Raw genomic sequence first — 26552 nt, 5'->3', positions numbered from 1 at the left:
CTTTAGTTTATATCCACCAACATTTTGGTATTAAATTTTTATTTTATATAATGATGGTGATGGTACAAACAATGTTTTTTTGTACTTTTTAAAGCAGTCTTTCTTGACAAAATTAAATACTGGCAATCTAATGTCAAACACACTAATTTTTAAATTCCTAAATCTTATTGTTCCCTAAAATCCAGAAATTTGAAAAACACTGCTTTAGACTATATTCTGCTTATATAAGATTAGCTTCAACTTAATTTTCTATCCTCTTCTAAAACAGAATGTTACAAAATTTTAAGAAATTTCTTTGGCTTAAGGAAATGTTTATGTTTTAACAACTTCTATAACTTAATTCCTAATGTTTATCACAGCAATAGTATTGTTCCTTTTAGTCTGTTAAGTAAATCCAACTAAAATGGTATTTACTCTAAAAAGCTAACTCTCATCAGATCTAACTTAACCTAAGTTATTCTGCCACTTATTCAACCTTCATATAATTCATTGTTAAAATCTTTCTTTATACATTATCCCTGCTCCTTGAACTGACTGATATTCATTTGGAAAATATATACATAGTATAAAAATATATATTAAAATTTACACCTGAGATAGAAAAAGTAAAATCAAAGAAAGAAGGTATATGTCAACAGGTCTTATTTATTAAAAGCAAAACACCCGGGACTTCCTAGGTGGCGCAGTGGTTGGGAGTCTGCCTGCCGATGCAGGGGACACGGGTTCAAGCCCTGCCCCAGGAAGATACCATATGCCACGGAGCAGCTGAGCCTGTGCGCCACAACTATTGAGCCTGCGCTCTAGAGCCCGTGAGCCACAACTATTGAGCCCATGTGCCACAACTACTGAAGCCCACGCACCTAGAGCCTGTGCTCCACAACAAGAGAAGCCACCACAATGAGTAGCCCCCACTCGCCACAACCAGAGAATGCCTGTGTGCAGCAATGAAGACCCAACACAGCCAATCAAAAAGAAAAAAAATCCAATAAATAAATAAATAAACTTATAAAAAAAAAAAAAAAAGAATGGACTATTAACTTTTAAAAAAAAAAAAAAAAAAAAAGCAAAACACCCAAAAATTATTTAAGAGGCAGGAGGGTTTTTTTTTTTTTTCCTTCAGCCACTTAAGTAAACAGGGAGAAGTAGTAATATGTATTTTTAAAGTAGTTACTAAATTCACAAATTTGGTAATACTGTAATCATTTGAACATAACAACTACCATTGTTTTATAATATGACTTCTTCCAAGAAAATAAACAGAACATAAAAAGATGGTACTCAAGCTACCTATCCAACATTACATTAAAAACTGTCACTGAAGTAGTCATTTAAAGGAAGCTCATTCTTAACTTACACTCAATAATACCTCTGAGAGAAAACATGATCAAAAATCTACTTTTTCAATACAACATATATACATACAAGCTCATAAGAGAGTTTTAAACTCTTGTCAATTATAAATTACTTTTGTTTTCACAGAAGACCTTTAAATAAAAGACTTCTTAAAACTTAATAAAACTACAGGATGAGGAATTCCTATTCTATGAAACTATCCACTACCCACCCGCCTAACTCTTGAAACTATGTTACTCTAGGGCCCAGTTAAACACTTTTCTGAGACTTATCATACCCCCAGTCTTTTATAGGCTACAATTCCCCAAGAACAACTCCTACCAGGTAAGTTCCCAGCAATGTACTGGCAGAGTGTATTCACTACAAAGAGAATAAATCAATTTAGAAGATTTTCAAAACTTATTTAGACCACAATCTTAAAACTTTGAAAACCATCCTACTCTTCTATTCACATTAGGTTAACTGTTTGGAACACTTAAATGCATTTTTCCAAAGTCAAAATGGTACATCTACTTCTCCAGAATCCTGAACAAAGAATACACAGGGCCACAAATGTTCTGATGAATCCCCTACACCTCACACTCATTTTCCTTTTTTTAATTTTTTAAACCCAGAGGAAAGACAAGGTTGCATATACTTCTGGTCATTCTTTAGAAAGATAATTCAAAATACAGATTTTAAGACAACTATACTAAAAGGACCCTATAAAGGCTAGCATTATATATTCATGTCTTGGGCAAAAAGTTGTAGAGGCCTAGTTGGGGGGTATGCTGAGTTAGGGACATTGTAAAGTTCAGCCAACTGGGACTAGGAAGCAGCAGATGAGGGATGGTTAAGAAAAGCAGCCATCAGGATTACATCTCCGCTTCTACCTTACCCCTCACCACTCATTCTGCCAAAGCAGACTTGTTCTGGGCCAGCTGAGAAAGGGATAATGGAAAGTGGACTGGACCTATCTCCTGTTAAAGAGAAAGGAAGAATTCCTGATGTCTCAAGAGAGTACAACTTGGCATTCAACTTGGTGATTAACTACATATTCTAAACATTCACGTTATATATAAAACTGCCTAACTGCTTTAGGACACTCTTTGTGGCCACGAATTCCACTTCATACATTCTATCTACTGTCAAAGCGCAGTTATCTAGTAAGTCAAAAAAATTCATTTATATGAAAACTTAAAGGCAATATTTATAAAACATTTAAATCTGAATTTCAATAAATTAGATTATTTATAACACTTACTGCTTCAGCTTCTGCTCGCGTCTTGAATGTAATTACTGCATGTAGTGAAGAGTCATCAATCTGACAATCTTCAATTTCACCATATTGCTTTAAATTAAAAAAAAGTATTTCCTCCAAATAAATATTTTGAAACATCCAAAATCCTAATGGTTTTTAAAATATTAAAATACCAATAAATATAACCCAGAATACATAAAAATTCAGGGTGATTAGCAAAAAGAAATTATGAATAATGCATTTTAGTACTTGATATTGTATGATAAAGGGTATTTTCCAATCTTATTTACAATTCTATACTTTCTAGAATTAGGGAGACTTACACTTGACTGAACTATTCTTTAAATAAGGGAAACAATGGTCAAAGACTGAGCTTCCTCATTGCCATTCCATTTATACTCATTATTCCAATTCCAGAATACTCTAAATTCTTTCTAAGGCAGAATATTTAATCCTCAGAATATTTGTGAGTTTTTGTATCATTCCCAATTTAAAGATGGGCCAGGGGACTGGCGGGGTGGGGCTGGGGGGTGGGATTCAGAGAATTTAAGTAATTTTTCCAAAGTAACTAAGTTAACTTCCAGGATGAGAGTCCAGGTCTTTCGATTCAAAAGTTTCACTGACTCTGCTTTAATCTTACTTTACACGCCTCTTGACCACACTCTTTTAGGACATTTAAAAGCTAAATAAACATTTTAAATTATGCTTGTTTTGGGTGTGCTGGATTTTATTTTTTCCATGTGTAGGAAGATTTTTCTGCAAACAGCAGAAAACAGCACCTTACCTCCTTCTTTCTTGCCCCCAAATAAAACTGTAACCACAATCTCTTTAAATATATACACTCCACACAGAAAAATTCTGTAGGTCACAGTGAAGAAAACGGACCGCAGAATCAGTCACATGCCAGCTCTGTTAGTACTAGCTGTGTAAACTTGAACAAGTTACTTAATCTCTTCATGCTTCACTTTCTCAATCTCTCAAATAAGCATAAGAAAGGTACCTACCTCATAGAGTTGTCAAAATAACTCATAATATGGTGATTTATATAAAGCATTCAGAATAATACCTGCCACAAAATAAGTGCTCTATAAGTTTTACCTGTAACATTTATTACTACTACTGGTTCCAGTGAATAAATTAAAGAAAGCATTTTGTTAATCACAATTTGTAACAGTCAATAGTCCTTTAGCAATGTAGATTTCTTTCTCTGATACCTGTCATATATTCACATCACAGGGTGATAGAGAAGCTACCTTATTTAAAGACTGACAATTTTTTAATGTGCATCACCACTACTACCTTTGAGTAGAGTTCGAATTTCCAAATGCATGCAAGAATATCCATTTAGAGGCTCTGAAGGTTTCTAAAGCCAAAACCATTTCAGTCTCACCGAAACACATCCTTGTGCATTTGGATTATTTTAGCATATTCTTTGATAATTTCCTGATTAGCTGTATAACTATATGTAATACACCTGAGTTATCCGGATCTTCTTCTCCTTGGGAAGGTATGGAAATGAGGTGGATAGCAGGGAAGAATTGGGCTACAGTCTCTCCAAGCTAGAAAGCTTTCTGATTCCTTCCTCTCTCCCTCTGAAGCCATAAAACATAAGACTTTCCAGACTCATCATCCTTAAATATTAATCATTTTAGTTATTTCTTAAACATATTTCTTTCACTACCCCTCTATGTCCTAAGAAAGTATAGTTTCATATTGGTAACTGAGGTTAACTGCCTGGAATATAACTGTCAAACATTTAAATCTGAATATTCAGAAGGTTAAATTTTTTGTGTACCTAATTATAAGCTTACCTAACCTTCAAGACCCAAGCTCCAGTTTTACTACCTCATGAAACTTTCCTCTGCTGTTCTTTTACCATCATCATATGCCTGTGTGAAAAATACTTCTCTAAGTTAATGATGTACTTACAGTTTTTAATGAATTTAACTTAATCATAAATTGTTCATAGTTTACTTTAACTGGTTTGTGTTAAACCATTATATGCAAAATATTTGAGGGTAAAGAACTGGTTATTTACTTTGTATCTCCAGAGCAATTATCTAATGCTACAGGCAAGACCTATGGGTCGTAAGTAACTTTTGGGAAACCACTAAGAATCACAACAGTTAAGCTGAAAAGGCCTTGAGGCAGATATAATCTCCATTCTGAACAGGAGCCCAACAGATCCCAGGAAATCCAAGTAAAATAACGTATTAGCAGGAACTAGAATCTTATTTTCCTTCCTCCTACATCAGTCTACTACTATTAGACTGATTCCCTTTAATTATACCCTAGGCACCAACTAAGGCAACTTCAAGATCATTCTCCAAAATTTTGTCGTTTCACTTCTAGGTTAGCTAGATCAAGATTACAATATTAACAAATAAAATTTCATCTTAATTTTTAAAAATCTGGATGGTCCATCCAATATGCTAAATTTTTCCTAAAAGTAAATATCAAATGAAATCAAACTATAGGATTTCCCTCTCTGAAACAATAAAGTTTAAATCATTCCTTTCATAATATCTGAAAGCCTACTAAGTGTAAGAATAGTAACATTTCTTCTAGACAATGATTAAACTAACAAAAAAAACCCCTACAGTTTGTTTTGTAAATAATTAACAAAAGATTATTACAGATTAATCAAATCCTTTGGTGAGATTAATGGGTTTAAATTACTCATTTCATTTTCCCTTTAATATCCATTATCCCCAACAACGATTTATCAGTATTTGTTTCACTAGACAGTAAGAAAGTACCGCAAAATGAGGAAGAAGATCTTCTCTATCACTCTCTGTGAACGCAGAAATCTCCAATGCCCTGGGACGGTGATCCACCACCGCGTGACCAGGCACACCTCGACCTCGACCTCGACCCCTGCCTCGGCCGTGAGCTGCACCTCGACCTCTTGAATGAATTCCTCTACCACGACCAGATGAAAGAATCCCTCGTTTTGCAGCCTAGAAGAGATCAGACAAATAGGTTAATCATAGCAATTACTAACACAAGCCAAATATACTCAGTCAGATGAGTCACACAATCTGACATGAGTTATACAATTTGATATCATATTAAAATAATGCCCTACAAAAGGATTTCATAATATAAGTAAGGGTTTTAGTTTTTAAAGTGAAAGCAAATTTAGGAAGCTAATGAATTTAGAAAACAAAATAACATTATTTTAAGCAATGTTTGAAATTCTTAAATGTGCCTTTTCTAAGTTTTTACTCTCCATGACATCAAACTATACCACAAAAAGACCAGCAATTATTGAGTTCCAAATAATGCAGTGTTGAATGTTACTTCAGAAGTTAGTGTAATATAGAGACACAAAATACCTATATATATATAAGTATATTTTTTTCCAGTTATGACTTTCAAATACAATGTTTCTTCTTGTTTGCCTGTTTACTTCACTAGGTACAGTTATTTCAAATTCATCATTTTGATCACTGTATACAGTAACATTTTGATAACAGCTGTATACAGTAACAACAGTATACGACCAAGGTAGAATAGTAACATATTCCACTGTATTCTATATGAATAGCACACCATTCCTTCATTCCACAAATATTTAACGAGCACTTCCTGTGGGCTAGTCTTTACACTCATGAAACTCAAATCCTAGAAGGGTAGAGACATGAAGCAACTAAGTTATTTAATTATATTAATGAGAAGTGGCTCAAAAAATGAGGAAATGCTCTACTTAAAGATTTGAATAGAATATTAAAGATTTGCAATGAATAAACTACTAGAATAAAAGTTCCATGAGGAATTTTTTCCTTATTTTATTCTCTACTTTATCCCCAGCACCTACAATAGCAGCTGTCAGACTGCAGAAACTTAATATTTGTTCAATGAATCAAAGAAGGTACAAAGAACAAGCAAGGCAAGGGTGAGGGGCGGGGGTTACAGCATGAACAAAGGAACCAAGGCTGAAAGGAACATGGTACTTCTAAGAATAAATAAAATCCAGTACAGCTGGACCACACAGGATGAGAGATGAGGCTAGAGAGATAGGCAGAACCAGATCATGAACAACTTTAAGGACCATGTTAAAGATTTTGATTTTATCCCAAGAGCCATGAAAATCAATTAAAACATCTAAAATTGAGAAGTAGGGTGATGTAATCAAATCAGTGTTTAAAATGTTATTCTGGTAAAAGGAAAAAGAGAACAAGCTGGGAAACTAGTCAAGCTGTGACAATAAATAGCCAGAACAACTGAAGACAGAAACTTGGTCTACAGTGGTGGCAATGGAGAGAGAGAGAAGATCAAATAAACACATTTAAGATATACTAGGGAGTAACACGTATAAAACCTAGTAATTAAATGGATATAAATACCAAAGGAAAGGGAGAAATCAATGAAGACTCCCAGATTTCTGATTTGGGTAACTGTATAGATGAGTTTAGGGACAAAATAAGCACAATTTTGAACTTGTTGAGTCTGAGGATGTGAGACATTCAAGTGGAAATGTCAAGCAGGCACCATTGCCAAAATCTCTGCAAGTATAGATATTTTAGTTTATTCATCTCGAGACAGTTAATTTTATGTTTGGCTATATCATGATAAAGAATGAAAACATGGACTAATAATATAAAGGATATTAGTAACATTATTATTCATTTACTAAAATTATGGGCCAAAATTTTTTAAATGATAATGTTTTTTAAAGTTGCACCAACACAGGCATGAAATCTCCAGAGTGGTAAAAACACAATTTCTATATTAACATAAAAGAAATCTTTTTCAAAACTTGTTATCTTAGGCAGGACACACAGACAACCATATCAATTTTCCAGAGAAGGCAAAATATATGCAGCTTTAAGACACCATCCTATGGCTTCCTATGATAGTTAGAGAAGACAGAGTCTTAAGATAAGAACAGTGGCTGCTAAATGTTAAAGTCTTTAATACATGGATACCAGTACTCAATATAGATTTGTACTACATTGGAAAAAGAAAATCAAGTTGCTAACAAATTTGGAAAAAAGCATTATTTTCAGATTAAGCAAAAGCAATAAGCTAAGATATAAAAAAATTAAATTGTGGCAACAAACAATGATAAAAATAGACAAGTACCAACTACACAGATGACATAAATGTCCCTGCAGTTCAAAATGTAATTCTGATTTTTAAACATCTTTTTGCTAAACATTAAAAATTCTCATTTTTTTCTTTTATAAACATCCACAGCACCATCTATAGGCAAAACTTAAGTAAGCATGTTCTTCAATATAATTCTACCACTAAAAGTCTGATCCTTATAGTAACTCAATGTAACATGACTTATACGCACAGAATATCTCTGTAAGAATATTTGCAAAGCTTTTAATAATTTTGGTCCCAGGAAGAAAAACAAACAAAATTCACTAGAAGTAGAAGGATTTGGGTATAAAAACAGAACATCTTTCACCCCTCATTAAATACTAAGAGATTTTTCTGTTAGTTCTGAAAAATTTGCTAACCTCTTCCCTCTTTCCTACATCAACTCCCAATACGTTTGCCAGAAACTGCCAATGATTGCTGACCAAAATAAGATGAATATATTTTCAAATAAACCATCAAGACTACAACTGTTCCTCTTTAGCGTACTATGTGGTTGTGATGAAACATACCTCCAGCTGTAATTCTGTATACTTTCTCCTAAGTTCAGTGACTTCTTCTCCAGCTTGCATCTTCTTATATAAGTCCAGTTCTGTGTCAAGCAATTCTTTCTGCATCTAGAAAACAGTAACTAATATTTTAGGTGACAATAATATCCTGCATTTATACAAAACTTTTTACAAAGAATTTTTTACACATTCCCATTTAATCCGTACATTTCTTCCTACCATCCCAGCTCAAGCCACCAGTCACTTCTGGTCTACACTACTGCAATAGCTTCCTAAATTGTTCCTACTTCCACTGATTTCCCTACAATTCATTTTCCATACAGAAGCCAAAGTGAGATTTCTATGGACTGATATGGAGTAATTTTCAGGAAATAACTGTGAAAAGAAAAACAAAAAACCAAGGTGTTATTGAGGATTATACAGTATGCTTTTACGCAGGAAAGAATATATATACACACACACCAAGAGGAAGGGAAGAGTGGGGAATAGACTGTCAGGGATCAAAGGGGAACAGTCCTCTGTATAAACCTTTCTATATAGTATAACTTTTGAATCATGTTAATGTTTTACTTGCTCAAAAAATAAAATTAAATCAGCAAGAATGAAGGAGAATACATATAGAAACTGAATACATATAGAAATAGACCTAACTTTATCAAATTAATAACATAACAACACAAAAGGGAAAAAAAGGTGACCCTACACCACAGTTTTGACTCTTATACTCTTAGTGGGGTATACTGTGAGGTTGTAAAGAATGCAAACAAATTCTGAATTTTATATTTAGTTAGTTGTTGGAAGTGGTATTGTCTTAGCAATTCTGGAACGATCTGAACATATTACAGGACTGTGCAAATGTATATTGTATTGATGTTAGTGGGAACCAAGTTGTTATTATGGGAACAGGGAGATATGGCATAAGAGAACAAAAAGAAGAACCCTGTGGTTCAAATATCAACATGAACTCATGATTGACATATATACACAAACATACACACACACACACCAAGTATAAGTATTGTATAACTCCATAAGTTTTTTTAAAAATCACTTACTGTCATCTGAAATTAACTTGCTCACTTTTTGTCCATAATCAGTTAATCGACCTGAATTTTCTCCTGTTCAATCAATTCATTCTGTACAGTGATGTCAGGTTGTTACTTCTCTGTTCATTTATATTTTAACCAACTACTTAAAAATAAAGCTCAAACTCCTCAGTGAAGCATTCAAGTACCTATATCGTTTTGTCCTCAAGCTAGCTTTTCAAGATTATCCGTAACTATTCTCCTAATTAATGACTTTTTAACTACAATGTGCAGGATTCAAAAGATGAAGAGAATCCCACTACTGGGCATATGCCCAGAGAAAACCATAATCCCAAAAGAAACATGTACCATAATGTTCACTGCAGCACTATTCACAACAGCCAGGACATGGAAGCAACCTAAATGCCCATCAACAGATGAATGGATAAAGAAGATGTGGCACATATATACAATGGAATATTACTCAGCCATAAAAAAGAATGAAATTGAGTTATTTGTAATGAGATGGATAGACCTAGAGTCTGTCATACAGAGCAAAGTAAGCCAGGAAGAGAAAAACAAATACCATATGCTAACTCATATATAAAGAATCTAAAAAAGATGGTATTGATGAACTAAGTGACAGGGCAAGAATAAAGATGCAGATGCAGAGAATGGACTGGAGGACATGGGGTGGGGGTGGGGGCAAAGGGGAAGCTGGGACGAAGTGAGAGAGTAGCACTGACATATTTACACTACCAGCTGTAAAATAGATAGCTAGTGGGAAGTTCCTGTATAACACAGGGAGATAAATTCGATGATGGGTAATGACTTAGAGGGCCATGATAGGGAAAGTGGGAGGGAGTCGCAGGAGGGAGGGGATATGGGTATATATGTATAAATACAGCTGATTCACTTTGGTGTACCTCAAAAACTAGCACAACAGTGTAAAGCAATTACATTCCAATAAAGAGCTTTAAAAAAAAAAGATGACGAGAGTTTGCTTGTTTGTATTTATTTACTTATTAATTAATAGAGAAGGGGAAGAATGGTAGTATATAATGGTCAAATTTTGAGCAAAGTATATTAGCTGAAGGAAAACTGAATTTAAATAATGTAGTGTTTTAATGTTTTTTTAACAAGCAGTAATATGAATAGCAACATAAACTGAAGTACCTGAGTCTTGGTTTTTATACTTTTTGGAAGACAGCGTCCAGGAGAAGCAGCTTTGACCTCATCTTTCAACTTGGTAATATTTTTTGTCAAAACCTCTAAAGTTTTCATTATTTCTGCTTTATCTTCAGACTTCATTGTTTTGTTTTTCTCCAGTTTTGAAATTAACATCTGGCAAGTTTTTAAAAACAGAAAAATATAAGATACATTCCTATTATTATTTAAAAAGCAAACAGGGCAAAGTGAATATAAAAATAAATTACTACTACTTTTAGTTTATGTATTCATGACAATGCTTACAATCACTAAGACAGCAGAATAGCAGACTGGTGATGCTAACTATCTCGATTCAAATCTTAATCTTGGTTTATGTTGTAAAGAACTATATTACTATTTAAGACTCTAAGAACATAAGTTCAAAACATATAACCATAAGAAATTTAATTCAATCCCTGAAAAGTTGTCAGTTTGAAACAGCAACAATTTTACTTTCTAATCCATTTGTTGATACTACTGATTCTAAGTATTCCCAATCCAAACATAGTCCACAATCCAGAAAGAATCAGAGGAAAAGTTTTAAGGTTTCCCTTCATAGAAGATACTAGAAAAATGGAATCCTTAATTACCTACTCTCTTTGTCAAAGGGTACAGTAACTGGCTAGGCTAAGAACAATATGCCCAACATAGATGGAAGTAAGAAGATAAACATGGTAATATGACGTAGAAGACACCACACAGTATTTATTATAGGTTCTCTCAGTCAAGATGGTTTCAGTGTTTGGTGTAAAGCACTGTGATGTCTATCAAGTACATACAAATTTAGGGGACTTCCCTGGTGGTCCAGTGGTTAAGAATCCACCTCCCAATACAGGGGACGGGGGTTCGATCCCTGATGAGGGAACTAAGATCTCACATGCTGCAGAGCAACTAAGGCCACGCGCCATAGCTACCGAACCCAGGTGCTCTATGGTCCACGTGCAACAACTAGAGAAGCCCGTGTGCTGCAATGAATATTCCTCATGCCGCAACTAACACTCAATACCGCCAAAAAAAACCAAAAAACAAAAGCATATACAAATTTAAATTAGGAAAGACATACATTTTAAACCAAAAGGTAAAAACTTTGTGTATTTTTACTATTTTGGAATGTCATAACTTTTACTAGACATAATCAAGAATTGACACTAATTAAATGTCATAACTAGAACACTGTACAAAAGAAATACTGCAAGCCACATAATTTTTAATTTTCTAGAAGCTGCCTTACAATGATAAAAGATACATTAAAATTAATTAAATAATATATTCTATTTAACTCAATTTATCAAATGTAACATTTCAACAAAAATTACTGGGATGTTTTACCATTTTTCTTCATACTACATGTTCAAAATCTAGTATGTATTTTACACTTACAGCATATCTCAATTTGGATTAGACACATTTCAAGTACCTGATAGTCAGATGTGGCTCTTAGCTACTGTACCAGACAACAAAGGACTAGAGGATCCCAAGCCAATTAAAGAAAGGTACATATATCAACGATGAGAAAAAGGTTCCATTTTACTATCTAACAAACTACTGTGCAGCAACATACCTGGATAAACACTCCTTATTTTCATTTCAAGTTAATAGTCATAGCTCCATTTAAACTACTCCAATTCCCAGTCCATTGTGTAATGCATGCACTTCATCCCCAATATATTATCGATTAATATACATATTATTAGTCATAAATATTTCAGTTTTACTATTATCAATTACAATAAATGTTTCTCAGGACTATCTATATAGTGTAAGTTTAAATTCACTAAAACTTAGACACTCATAAATATATTTTGCCAAATCTGACTTTAATAATTTACCTTCTGTGTTTCAATGTGCTTTTCTAAAATTTCTTGTTTCCTTTTCCTTACATCCTGCTGAAGTTTCAGTGCCTCCTAGAGAAGGGGTCAAAAAAATTATTAGAATACTTACTACTTACTTTTCTTTTTTTTTATTATTTTTTTGGGGGTACACCAAGTTCAATCAACTGTTTTTATACACATATCCCCGTATTCCCTCCCTTCCTTGACTCCCCCCGCCTCGAGTCCCCACCACCCTCCCCACCCCAGTCCTTTAAGGCATCTTCCATCCTCGAGTTGGACTCACTTTGTTATACAACAACTTCCCACTGACTATCTATTTTACAGTTGGTAGTATATATATGTCTGTGCTACTCTCTCGCTTCGTCTCAGCTTCCCCTTCACCCCCCGCCCCCTCCCAAACCTCGAGTTCTCCAGTCCATTCTCTGTATCTGCGTCCTTGTTCTTGTCACTGAGTTCATCAGTACCATTTTTAGATTCCGTATATGTGAGTTAGCATACAATATTTGTCTTTTTCTTTCTGACTTACTTCGCTCTGTACTACTTACTTTTCTGATAAAGAGAATTACTCAAGAAGACAGAACTGGTTGTAACTGAAGAAGCCTGGCAACAAATATTAAATGTAAAGTTTTCCTACATAAAGCTTAAGTAAGTATGCAAGTTTCAAAGATCAATCAGGAGAGCCTTTCATTCCAAGAAGAAAATTAATATTTACTAATATACTATGGAAAATAAAAGTTCAGTGGCAGCCAACATACACCTTTCAGCTATTTTATGATAAATATTGAAAAAAACACATACATGCAGAAAAGCTTCCCTACGTGCAAATTCTGTACACTACTAGCTATACTTACCTGTTTTTTTTTCTGTGCTTCATTATTATCAACTGCAGAGGTGGAAACAAGTAAGGTTTTTTGCGCAGCCTTCAAAGCAGCTGGATTATACACCGTTTTTGTTAGGCCAGTAGATGTAGACAACACCTACCAATACAAATTCAATTTCTCAAAAAACATATCAAAAATTCATGATTTCCTAAGTCCCATTTCCCTCAAAACTCAACTTTAAAGCACTTCTGTCAAACTTTAGCACACTGAGCTAAAAGTATTATATATTTATAACTAAGTTACATTTAGTGATTTGAAAGGAAGGGTATGAGTGAGGGATAAACTATAAAGTGAAAAAATTTTAAATTAACACCATATACCTTTAGAACAAAAAACAAACATACAAAAACTTCAAATCAATAAAAAAAACACTGCCATTACTATATCACTGAGAAAATATTAGTTGTTGACTACATTAATAGTATTACTAGTGACTAAAGCAAAAACGACACAAGAACACAGCACAGGAGGAAATTAGACACTGTCCTGCAAACAATTTAAAATGATCATTTTTAATTTATATGTCCGAAATTAACCTTACTGCTTTCTCTCTCCATTCCTTTAACACTGCTCCTTCTACTTTAAGTGACTTTATTCCCTTAAATTCAGCTCAGGTTCAGTACAACCATTCAAGACTTCCGCAAAACCCTAATCATTTATTTCTTCTACTTAGGTCCTTCAATGAAATATTATTCCTATTAAAATATTTAGGAAAAATGACCTGATGATATATTAATTTATATCTCTCCCTATCTCTCTCCCTGTCTTCACTTTAAGAGCTCTGAAACAAAAACCATGTCTTTCTCCTCTTTGTCTTCTTCCAGTACCTAAACCTTGCTACCAACTAATTATGAGACCATGGGTAAGTTCAGGTACCTTTTTGGGCCTCAGTTTGCTCATTAAATAAGAACGTTCAACCTGATGGTGTCTAACGTCCACAAAAATTCATTCCATGAGGGCAGGGATTTTTTGCTTGGTTCATTGCTGTATCTTCAGTGCCTAGAACAGTGCTGGGGCACACAGCAAATACACAATAAACACTTCTGCACTGAATCAAAATGAAATGATGGTAGATCAGAGTGGAAAATCTTTTCCACACAAAGGTCAATTTAAGAAAATTAAAGTGTATAGACTGCCTTTTTTATCCTCCAAAAGTAAAAAGCTGTAGGTTACATAATAGAGTGGTTGGTTACTGGTTCCTGGAAAGGAGTTTAGAGGTCCCTTCAAAGACATCTATGAATGCTATAAAATCTAAACATGAAACCATGTGTGTGAAGACTGTAACTTTCCAGAGGAAAAAACACAGCTTCCAAAGTCTTAGAGGAGTTCATGAACCAAAAGAGGTTAGAAGAACTACATAAATAGAAGAGTATCAATGAGAAAAAGAGCCCTACTTTCTGGCTACTAAATGTAAATAACTGGGTATATCAGAGAAGTAGCAATCTGGACACTGCTTTCTAATCTTTTCTCATGAAATTAGATTAGGGGACATCACAAAGCTTAGGCAACTCATCACTAATTCTAAGTATTCAAGAATGTCTTGGGCTTCCCTGGTGGTGCAGTGGTTAAGAATCCACCTGCCAATGCAGGGAACACGGGTTTGATCCTTGGTCCAGGAAGATCCCACATGCCACCGAGCAACTGAGCCCGTGTGCCACAACTATTGACCCACGTGCCACAACTACTGAGGCCCATGCACCTAGAGCCCATGCTCTGCAACAAGAGAAGCTACAGCAATGAGAAGCCCCTGCACTGCAAGGAAGAATAGCCCCCGCTCTCCACAACTAGAGAAAGTCTGTGCACAGCAACAAAGACCCAACACAGCCAATAAATAAATAAAACTTTTTAAAAAAAAATTTTTTAATGTTTAAAAAAAAAAGAATGTCTTAGCCTCTAAATGAAATAAAAACCTAAAATACTGTAGTTATACTAGTTCCACACAGCACAGCTGATGCTTAAAAATAAAGGTTCTTTACAATAGTTAATGTGTATCAAAATTTGATATTTTCTTTAACAATAGAACACTGAAGATATCACTAACAAATATGAAGCAGCTGCATTCAGAAAAATATAAAGTAGATGTAGATTTAGTTCACAGTCTAACTTGTCACTATTCTCTTTAATTCTAGAGAAAAATTTCTTCCATGCTACCTTACCACACCATACAATGTCAAAATGTATGATTACATAAGGGTGAACAATAACTCTATAAAGGGAGAAACACAAGATAATCTGCTGAAGAAAGAGTTTGTTTCATCATGATGGTTCCATAACAAGTTGAAAAGTTATGACCAAAAAAGATTTCTATACTCAAATTTGGAAACAATATCATAACCCTATTTTCTAGTTTCAAAATGTATATTATCATAAGAGCTGTGAGAAAACCATAAGTGAAGAAACCCATATAATTTGTTTAACTCAGCATTTCTCTAATTTCAGTGAGTACCGAACACTCCCTTTTCTAACTATTGTTATTAATACCAGATATCAGACTAAGAATTGCTGTTTCAAAGTGAATAAAAGTATCTAACAATAAGAAGACTCCTTTATTCCTATGAGCATCTCACTTTCTTGTTTTTTCCAGGAACTTCCTTCTGTAAAAACAGAACATCAGCTAACATATTTATTGAGCTTAAGACATCACTATGTAGGAGAAACACGCTCATTTAAAATTACCCTACTAAAGGAAAAGGCTGCCAATTGTAACCATAAACACAAACAACTATAAGATGTAGCCCAATTTCAGAGGTGTAAAAATGTGAAAATAAAATGTCTTAGAAACAGTGAACTAAATGCTTACAAATATTGCTATCTGAATCTATTTGGTCGCAGAGTTCAGATAGTAAGAGTTTGAATAACAAGAAATATCTGTGTTTTTTCAAAAGATGATGACAGAATTGTGACAAAAGAGAAGAAAATCTGTTAAAAATGAAATCAGTGGAGGGAAGTAACAAACCCAACAGTAAAGATGATGCTAGAATTAGTTCTTAAAACTAACATTAACTCTAAGAATACAATCCAAACATAGTGGCCTTTCTAAACAACCACACCTCTATTTTCCAAAAGGATTTCTGCATATGCTGTATTTTTTACATATTGACTTTATTTCCAGTGACCTTACTACATTCACTTATTAATTCCAATTGCTTGTGAATTCTTTTGGATTTTCTACATATATAACCATATCATCTGTGAGTAAACTTAGTTTCTTTTCTCCCTTTCCAAAGTTTATGCCATTTATTTTATTTTATTGCCTCATTGTACTGGTTAGGCCCTATACTACTAGAAAAAAGTGACAAGAGTGGACACCCTTTGTTGTTCCTGATCTCAGAGGGAAAGCATTCAATATTTCACCATTGCATCTGTTAGCTGTAAGGGTTTGTTTTTTCGCAGATATACTTTGTCAAAATTAAGGAAGTTTCTATCCTAGTTTGCAGAATGTTTAATGTAACTAAATCAAAAATTTTACATTTTTTTTCTACTGAGATAATCACATGGGGTCCTTCCCTTTCCCTCCAACATCTACCCCATCCCTCCTCCATTTTTGTGTTTATGTTCATAAGATATTGGATTGTAATTTTCCTTTCTTGTAATGCACTTGTCAGATCTGGTATCAAAGCTTTGCTGAATTCATAAGATGAGTTGAAAAGTATCATATGCTTTGTTGTTAAAATATACATCACCAATACCTCTTTACTTCCCAAGATAAAAGCCAATTTTCCAATAAAATATAGGTTATAATCCATTAACAACTCCTTATCTTACTTCCTATATAAAATATTATAAGCCATGACTATTATTAGTTCTTATAAAAAAAGAAAAATGGATATTTCTCATGGATAAAAATGGAAGGAAAAAAAGTATTTTGTAAAAATTGCTTACTGCAAAGGAAAGTTATTACAAATTAAGTCATCCAAAGTATCATTTTTTAATAACCAGTGCCCAAGTTAAAATCAAACACAAAAGAAACAGGATGCCTCAAAGCCACACTCACAATAAGCTAGTTCTCAAGGTTTCTAAAGCAGAAGTGCCTTGCTTAAATGCAATAAAAAGACAGTATCTGAGAAGTTATGTGTCAGAAACTTATAATTACCATATGGTCAATTTTTATATTAAGTAAATAATCAGTCTTTCAATAAATCAATGTTCACTTATGATATTCTCTTAAAGCAGCATACAGATGTGTTTCCTATAGCAAAACTGAATTAAACTGGGAATTCTAGTGAAGCCAACAGGAGTTAACTTTAAAGTTAGTTAAATTTATCAAATATTTTCAGGAATTAATTTTATTTCTTACAAGAATACTAAGTAGCTTAAAAGAGACAAAGGGATTGAAGATCTTGCAGAAAAATATTTTAACATCAAAGAAAAAATGTGTCAGTAATCAATTTTTGCTACAACAGCTTGGTTCCCAGAAAATTCAGCATAGCAAATAATTTTATATAAATCATATTTCTTTGTAAGAAAAACAGTCCTGGTAACGATCCTGAGTAAGCCACTAAATAATCCTGACAGAGGCCATTCCATTTTAAAAAATCAAAATTAGTCAATAACTGTTATGAAAAGAAACTACCATAAATTTCTTTAATCTTTATAATAAAGCAGCAAAATTATACAACAAATACAAATTTTAAAAATCAAAGGGTTGGACTTCCCTGGTAGTGCAGTGGTTAAGAATCCACCTGCCAATGCAGGGGACACGAGTGCGCTCCCTGGTCCAGGAAGATCCCACATGCCGCAGAGCAACTAAGCCTGTGCGCCACAACTACTGTGCCTGAGCTCTAGAGTCCACAAGCCACAACTATTGAGCCCGCGTGCCACAACTACTGAAGCCCATGTGCCTAGAGCCCGTGCTCTGCAACAAGAGAAGTCATGACAATGAGGAGCCCGAGCACCACAATGAAGAGTAGCCCCGGCTCTCCACCACAAGAGAGAGCCCACATACAGCAATGAAGACCCAACACAGCCAATAAGTAAATAAATTTATTTTAAAAAAAAATCAAAGGGTTGCTTAAATGACTATATTTTATTGTTAAGGAAACAGAGAGAGTAAGACTTATTCAGGATCATCCAGAATGTCAGCTGCTAAATCCTAACAGCTGAATTCTCTATATGACACGCAATGTTCCTTCAATTATGCCACACAATATCCCTTTTTAAAGTTCTGTGGTACAGATGTTAGCTTATCATCATGCAAGGGGACCAAGATATATTTTTAGATTACCAAAAAAAAAAAAAAAACTGCTTAGGAACAGTAACATCCTGTATCATAAGTCTGATATATCTAAAACTGATATAAGAACACTAAATATTCAACTGATTAATCAGTTTAGCTTCTTAGAATTCAGAAGGACTTTATGGGGATAATTTGGACAGTCTAAATCTTTTTTAAAAAACTAACCAGGACGGTACATGTAGATGCCACCTTTATTCTTCATGAATCTCTCTACAGGAAGCTGAGGCATTCAAACAACATTTTAATGATCACTCTACTCAAATAATACCTATTTAATACCTATTACAAGTATCTTAATATTTAGCAGTAAAAATTAGGTTTTAAGTTTCCTCTTAGCCCTCTCACATGCAATCTTAGAATAACAAAGAATCAATAAAGGGTTTACTGGGTGTTATTTAGAGGTAGGGGATAAAATTTTACTTTTGTGTATTTATTGGCTTTAACAATGACAGAAGATACTGTTTAGATACAAGGTTTGAGTTTTCCCCTGCCTTCAATTCTAAAAAATTTAAATAACATTTGATGATGAGGAACATTCTCCTACTCTTCCTAAGATTTCTCTGAATCACTGAGCTCTCAGGATTATGCAGCAAAACCCCCTATGCACTAGAGGAACAGAAATAACCAAGAATAAGTAAAAACAAAATGCAATTCTGTAAACAGGTTCACTGAAGATAACTGCAAGTTACATACTTGTAAATAATTGCTCTCCTTAGAAGATTCTTTACAATGTTTACTGAGTAATTTTTTTTCATCAATAGCCCACTACCATTAGTGATTTTTCACAAATTCACTTAATGCTAACTATATTAGCAAATTTATACTATCAATTCCAAATGTGTACACCTTTTATCTAAAGCTATACAAAATGCGTTAAAAAACAATAATGAGAACAGTAGCAAAACACACTAGAATAGTTCTGTAAAAGTTATAATTAGTACACTTCAATTTCAGAATCCAAATCTTGACATAAACAGATTCTAAACATAATCAGGGTTGCAGATCTCTCCAGAATTGCTCAGTACTATACTAAGTGTAACAGCCCTTATATTGTTGTTTTATTCCTTAGTTACTTATTGTCAAGGAGGATAAAAATAATCAAAATAAATATTTAGATACTTTAGTAGCACAGACTAAGCCACACAAATTCAGAGGGGGGGTGGGAGGCATACATGTAAAAATCTGGAGGTTTCACAGTAGAGGTTAAAGAATTTCAGTCTTTAAAAGAATGACTAGCATTCTGTTAAGCAGAGGGAAATGCACTCCATAAAAACCACCACCAAAAATAAAAAAAGAAAGAAAGAAAGAAAGAAAGAAAAGAAAAAGAAAAAGAAAAAGGAAGAAGAGGCAGGAAATAGCAAGAGACAATGAGCAGAAAAGGGCTCATTAGGGTAGAAAGGAAGATCTAAAGCAGAGGTAACAGAACCAGAATAATTGAGGTATGATGAGTTATGAATCAAGCAAAGTCATTTAGCTGAGGAAATGAAAGTTTCTGTAAGGAGTTAACATTAAAATAGTCTGAGAGTAGAATGGTGGCAATGTAAACTTGAGGAGGGGGATGCCAGCCCAGAGGCCAGGGAACTGAAGCTGGCAGAGAGAACTGGATCACAAACAAGTGAATGACTCTAAGGCTTCTAGACTGCATAACATGGAAAATGGTGGCATCACTTACAGAGGTGGGTGGCTAGGAGGAAAAATTAATTTATAGGGGAAATAATGAATCATTTTTGGCATTTTATGCCTGAAGTAATGCTGAGGTATCCAAGAAGAAAATCTGATATACACAATGAGAGACAGTAAATAAGGAAAATAACACACTGAAGAACCAGTGAAGAGAGCAAGTCATCTGTTTCATGGGATACTCTAATCATCTTTAATGTCAATTTCCCATGTAAACTTCATAACGGAAAGAGGCACGGACCAGAAATAGAAGACCCAGATTTCAGTCCCAGCTCAGTAACTCACAGTGTATAGGTCAACCATAAAGCTATTTGGGCCTTACCTTCCTTTAAGGTGAAGATAAAGAAATAAGAAATATTATCTAAATTCTAATATTCTGTGATTCCACATACCTCAAAAAAGACTAAAGATCAGAGCCATTCACTCACACCTAAACAGAAAAAAATAGCACAGCTACACAGAACTATAAGATAGGTCCAAAAATGCTCTTAATTTAATCAGCATTTGCTCCCCTCATTTAAAAAAAGAGATGACTAACTGTATTATCAGGCTATACACAATAGCTGTTTGTAACAAATAAAAAACTTATTTACATCATTCTTTCCAATTTACAAAATACTCTTAAATAATTGATTGTATTTAATCCTCATAAAACCCTGTAAGACAAATATTACCATCACCATGTCACTGATGAGGAAAAGGGTTCAGAAAGGTTAAGAGCACTGCCCAAAGTCATGCAGTTAATAAGTGAAGAGCCAGAGCTCAAACAGTAAAATTCCTACTTCACTGCCCTATTAGGTTGTCAGAGTTTTCAAATTAAAATGTACAATAGCTCTAAAGAAAAAAACAGTAAATAAAAAGATAAAACAAAAAGAATGGAGCATAAGGAAATACAGTGAGCGGCAAGTATTAAAATGCTGATACAAAAAGTAAAAAGAGGTAGGCAAATATTTTTCTCTTTCAGCAAATGGAAAGCAAAAAGGTGGGAATAAAAGATACAGATACTATTAAGAAGCAAGAGTTTGGAACTATGAAAAAAATTAAAAAATCAAGATGCCACCTGAAAACATTTATGAAGCCAAGACACACACATCATGCTATTCTTCTTACCTTTTCAGTTGCTGAAACAGATGGCTTTGATACAAAACCCAACCTGTCCTTCACAGATAACTTAGTTACATTCTAAAAAAATTAAAATGGACATATTCAGTGTTTCCCCAAATATATATGCCTGTAGGGATTTTGAACATTTTGATTCTACTAACATATACTGACTCTATAAGCATACTGACGTTAATAATAAAAATTGCGGCCATTTGCAAAGACAGAGACAGAAAACGTGTCTGGAAAAGCAAACAGTATACAGTATTATTCAACCATGGAAAATTATGATGTAAAATAAGAGGTCTGAACCAGGTGATTGCTAAAGTCCCCTCCACTGATACAGAATCACAAATTCTTAGAATCCTATGTTGACAAGTAGAAAGTTTGTACATTCTAAATATTAGATTTGAGTAGTTAAAATACATGCCTGCTTCTTGAACTTAAACGCCATTCTTTCCTAAAGTATGTTTGTTTTATAGTCAAATACACTGTATTTAGTGATGATCTGGGATAGCAGGATTGGAGAGGTTTTTTTTAGTACCTAATAATTTACTAATTTACATTCTGCATGTTTCTATAAAATCTCAATATCTTGCTCTTTAGGAATTATCTATGAACGCTACTTTAAGAAGGTGGCATCCATTAGCTAAGTAGGATACTACATACATCCTATTTTACACAGTAAATATTGAAACATCTGTAGACAAAGAAAAGTTAAGTTTCAGAGACTGAGGGTGCAGAAACAAGAAATTGCCACTCAAGTGTGGAAGGCAGTGGGAAGGGAATGATATATGGAGAAGAGAATTTGAGAGTCAGAAATAAGTGACGCAAAGTTCTAAGAGAGCTGCATAAGTAACTTGAAGGTTTAAGCCTTCCCTTCCCAAAAGCTTTCAGTTCCATCTACTGTATAATTATCTCTGAAATAGCATTCTAGTTAAGTAAAAGATGATGGGAAAAATAAGATTTAATGTATTAAAACTTTACTTTTTAGGCACTTTTGCTGGAAAATGTCTCCTCTACAAAGTGAAAAAGAACTCTTTCTCATAAATAAGTGTTAGCAAGAAAAGAATTTAAGATTCAAATACTATAAGGAAAGTAGACTGGGAAAATGTTATGGTAATGGTGAAAAAAAAATGTTACGGGCGGTACTCAAATACATATAAACCATCATATTTCTGTAAAAAAAGTTTATATATACGTATACAATTAACTATAATTCAAATCACCAAAGGAAACTAAGTGACTGAAACCTACTACATGACAGGCACAATAAGACTTTTCATTTACCTGAGGAAGGTCTGAACTGGCACTCTGGGCTTCTGCTGGTTCAACAGTACTTGAAGGTACCGGACCCAATCGCTCTTTGACTGACTGCTTCACAACAGGCAAAATGGGCTGCTGGACTAAAGGCTGCATTACCTCAGAACAAGAAAAAAATGTTAAACAAGCTGATTAGTTCATGAGCAGGGAAGGTAACCTTTGTTATTTTGTTACTAAGTTGCCTATGCAGAGAAAGTTTTAAAAGTGCAGCTTATAATCAAAACCTAACCACCTCTCAAACTCCTTCATGCATGTATATAGATGCATAAAATATTTATAAAGTAGAGGAAATAATTAAAATCTACCCTTCACTATCTTCTCTCTTTTTTTAATTAACAGAAGAAAGTTAAATAGAAAAACAAACTGCTGTAGTACACCTCTACAAACAAATTTTACATATTGATTGACTCACTGAAAGAGAGAAAAAGAGAGGGAAGGAAGAGAAGGGGGGAAGGATTTCCAATATGAATCCATACACTGAGTTTCTAGAATACATATAGCTACCATGTACTGGAGAATCTCCCATCTACTGGGGGGTATTCCATATGCTTTACACATATCATCTTATAATTATCGAAACTAGGCATTAATGTCATAATAAAATGAGAGAACAGGTTAGAGAAGTTAAGTAACTTCCCCAAGTCTACATACAGTTAACAGTAGTAGAGCCAGGATATGAATTCAAGTCTACCTGACTGCAATGCCTCTTCTTTTAAAAAACATTATGCTTTCCAAGAAAAGCATTTAATTTCACACAAATCTCTCTCTTACTTTTGGAGAAGTAGTTTGTAACTGCTGGGTGCTTCCTTCTCTGTGCCAATAAACCTTAATGAAGCGATTATTTAGCACTGCTTCTGTACTTGATATTGCTTTCTTTGCTTCTTCATATGTTGCAAATTGGATAAGGGCACCTTCAGGATCACCATTATACGCAACCTAAGATTTAAAATATTAAGCACAGTGAATTTGCAAATGAATCTGTTGTTTCATACAGTAAAATTCCCCAGGAAATGAAATATTGGTCCTTCCAAGTAAAAGTCCATCTTTACACTTTCTTGTATCTAGATTATTACTATAGCCTACTTTCACTCCAAAAGAAATGGCAACTGAGGACCCTTCAGAGTGGAATCAGAGCCTCCTCTATATAACACTTAGTAGCGAATGCTCACTGCACAAATGCTATATACAAGCATTCAGAATGTTTTCCTTTTTACCCCCAATATTAATGCTATGAGAAATAATCCTTATGTCAATGAGTGATGTGACTAAGACCTACAGAGTCAGAAGGCAGTAAACTACTTTGAAAGGAGTGATCTCTAAGTAAAAATTAGAGAAATCCATCCATAAAATTTTTCAAATTGGTAACTCTCACAAAAATATTTCTAAGAGCACAAGAAAATTTAGGGGGGGGAGAGAAAAGCAATAGCAACAATCACATTTTACACATAAGGAAACTAAGATTCAAAGAGTATGTGATTCTGTAGACCCATACAATGAATAAGTAATAGATCCAAGGCTTTTTAGTATTCAAATAATACCAGTGCTTTCCAAAGTGTGTTATATAAACTACTGGTGATGCATAGCAATACAAAATAGGGATTAAGCACAAAGACCCTGAATCAAACAAGCTGGCTTTAGATAACAACACCCACTCTGTAGTTGTTAAGAATTTAATAGTAATTCATGTACAACAGCTGGGGGGCAGGGGGAGGGAATCAATTAGGGTAAAGCTAAAGGGTTTTTTTAAACTAACTTTTTTAAAAGTATATATTTTGGGACTTCCCTGGTGGTGCAGTGGTTGAGAATCCGCCTGCCAATGCAGGGGACATGGGGTGATCCCTGGTCTGGGAAGATTCCACATGCCGTGGAGCAACTAAACCTATGCACCACAACTACTGAGCCTGCGCTCTAGAGCCCATGAGCTGCGAGCCACAACTACTGAAGCCCACATGCCCTAGAGCCTGCAGGCCACAACTACTGAAGCCCATGATGTGCTTTAGGGCCCATGTGCCACAACTACTGAGCCCACGTGATGCAACTACTGAAGCCCGCGTGCCTAGAGGCTATGCTCTGCAACAAGAGGAGCCACTGAAATGAGAAGCCTGCACACAACAAACAGTAGCCCCCGCTCGCCACAACTAGAGAAAGCCCTCGCAGAGCAACAAAGACCCAAAGCAGCACCCCTGAAAAAAAAAATGTATTTTATAAATAATAATGCAGATAGTATAGATACAGCAAAAGGACCTGTACAGAGATATGATATCAATCTCACTAGCAACTGAGGAAATCAAATTGAAACAATAGTGAAATACCATGTTTTAACCCTCGGCTTTAAATTTCTTTAAATTTAATATTGCTAACATAGTTAAATTATGTAAGGAAGAACATTTTTAAGTCTAGATCTAATGTGGTAGATCAAATCGAATTGCCACAGAAAGATATTTGGAGATATTCAAGATACGGTAAAAAAGTACAGGGTAATATGTATACTAGGGACCCACATACTTTTAAATACATGCATATTTTTAAGTTTGCATACTGATTTACAGGTACATATATACTCACAGAAATACAAAACAAAAAATCCAAAATAACACATGGTAAATTGTTACCAATAACATAATAATATTATGGGGATATATGAAGAGAAGAATGGAAGAGACATCTGAAAACATTTTCTTTAAATTCTATATAAATCTCTACTGCCCCACCTCAGGCAAGCATGCATTTTCTCATCTATTATTTTTACAATATTATTTTTAAAATGTCAAGAACATAAAATTTTCCAAAATATCAACTTAAGCTGTTCTAACATTTATTCTTATTTTTATCAGATTATGAGAAGTAATTATTTTAGTTGAAAAGAATGCCATACAAACTGGAAAAGAAGCCCAACATTATTTCAGCACTTTCAACATATCACATAATGTAAACTCAGTAATAAATAACCTTACAAGTAACATCTACCTAAGCCAAGGTCTAATTTCAGGTGAAATCAAATACAAATTACACTGATGTTTATCTTAAAAGAAGTTCAAAAGTGACAGCGGAAAAAGTAAATGTTTAAACTAATTATGGACTACATGGCATTTGGGCCCCCAAAGTTATCTGTTAAATGTGTCCCACCAGAGAGGTGGCAAAAACAAATCTGACAGAAACATTCTGCTAAAGTGAAACTAAGAAAACAAAAACTACTATAAGATTAGATTTTACCACTGTGGTTATTTAACTTTGTTCTAATTTTATGATAATCTCTATTAGGTAAAAAGCATATAATATGATCAATCAAACCCCCTGCCTTTTGAAGGTAAATATGTTATTCAAAATCATACATTTTTCTAAAATATAAAGTTTCACTTCATATCCAATTTTCTAAATTTAGAATATAACCAAATTTTCCATGATACTTTCTTATAAAGGTATTTTTCTTACTATATTAAGGTTCCCTCTCTAAATAATTAAGCAAAGACAACAGAATCACTTCATAGCTCTTACCTGTAAGTTAACCAAGGTTCCAAATCGACTAAAATGCTCATTAAGTTTGCTGATATTATTTAATTCTGGAGGAACTTTCCTAAGTTCAAGTTTGGTATTTTCATTTCCAAACTGAACCTTTTTCTGGAAGCCTGGGCTGTTTGTTCTATTAAAATTTGGTCTGTAAACAAAAATCAAGTTAATTAATACATTCATTGATAAATCCGGATCCCTATCAAATATAAAGTGATAAAGTTTTACAACTTAAGTTCAATTTTTTTTTCAAAATTGAAATTGCTAGTTGATAAAGAAAATTTATATTTTTTCTCAAAAAATGAATTTTCCAAATTATAGTGCTCATATCGTTCATGGAAGCCCAGTGAGAAGGGTTCTTCCATATCATTTGTTCCTTTCTACTTCTTTTCCACTCTTACATAAAATTCTTAGTCTTAGCACCCTCTTTCAGTCAATTTGCCTATATGACCTTTGTTCCATTTCTGCAAAAGCTAGCTTATTGAAATACTTCCTATTTTAAAACATTGATTAAAAGCAAGAAATTACTGTCTCGACCACTTTC

General features: G+C 34.0%; 1 protein-coding gene across 12 annotated transcripts in view; it reads right to left on the bottom strand.

Annotated features, from left to right (window-relative positions):
- Nucleotides 1–26552, bottom strand: part of RBM26 (RNA binding motif protein 26) — an 85739-nt gene that overhangs the window by 18711 nt on the left and 40476 nt on the right. For 9 of the 12 annotated variants that reach the window (XM_057707163.1, XM_057707154.1, XM_057707155.1 and 6 more), the window contains exons 11-20: nucleotides 25997–26156; nucleotides 23273–23437; nucleotides 22469–22600; nucleotides 21188–21259; nucleotides 13132–13257; nucleotides 12278–12352; nucleotides 10416–10583; nucleotides 8218–8322; nucleotides 5353–5553; nucleotides 2597–2683 (exon numbers count right to left, since the gene is read on the bottom strand). In XM_057707163.1, coding sequence (XP_057563146.1) covers nucleotides 2597–2683; nucleotides 5353–5553; nucleotides 8218–8322; nucleotides 10416–10583; nucleotides 12278–12352; nucleotides 13132–13257; nucleotides 21188–21259; nucleotides 22469–22600; nucleotides 23273–23437; nucleotides 25997–26156 — 1291 coding nt within the window. The remainder of the gene's footprint in view (nucleotides 1–2596; nucleotides 2684–5352; nucleotides 5554–8217; nucleotides 8323–10415; nucleotides 10584–12277; nucleotides 12353–13131; nucleotides 13258–21187; nucleotides 21260–22468; nucleotides 22601–23272; nucleotides 23438–25996; nucleotides 26157–26552) is intronic. The other 3 variants (XM_057707164.1, XM_057707165.1, XM_057707166.1) reach the window with 1 other exon arrangement.

Source organism: Hippopotamus amphibius, chromosome 14 (genome assembly GCF_030028045.1).
Source record: "Hippopotamus amphibius kiboko isolate mHipAmp2 chromosome 14, mHipAmp2.hap2, whole genome shotgun sequence".
Classification (NCBI taxonomy): domain Eukaryota; kingdom Metazoa; phylum Chordata; class Mammalia; order Artiodactyla; family Hippopotamidae; genus Hippopotamus; species Hippopotamus amphibius.
The sequence above is the reverse complement of the archived record's forward strand: the minus strand, read 5'-3'. Positions and strand labels throughout refer to the sequence as shown.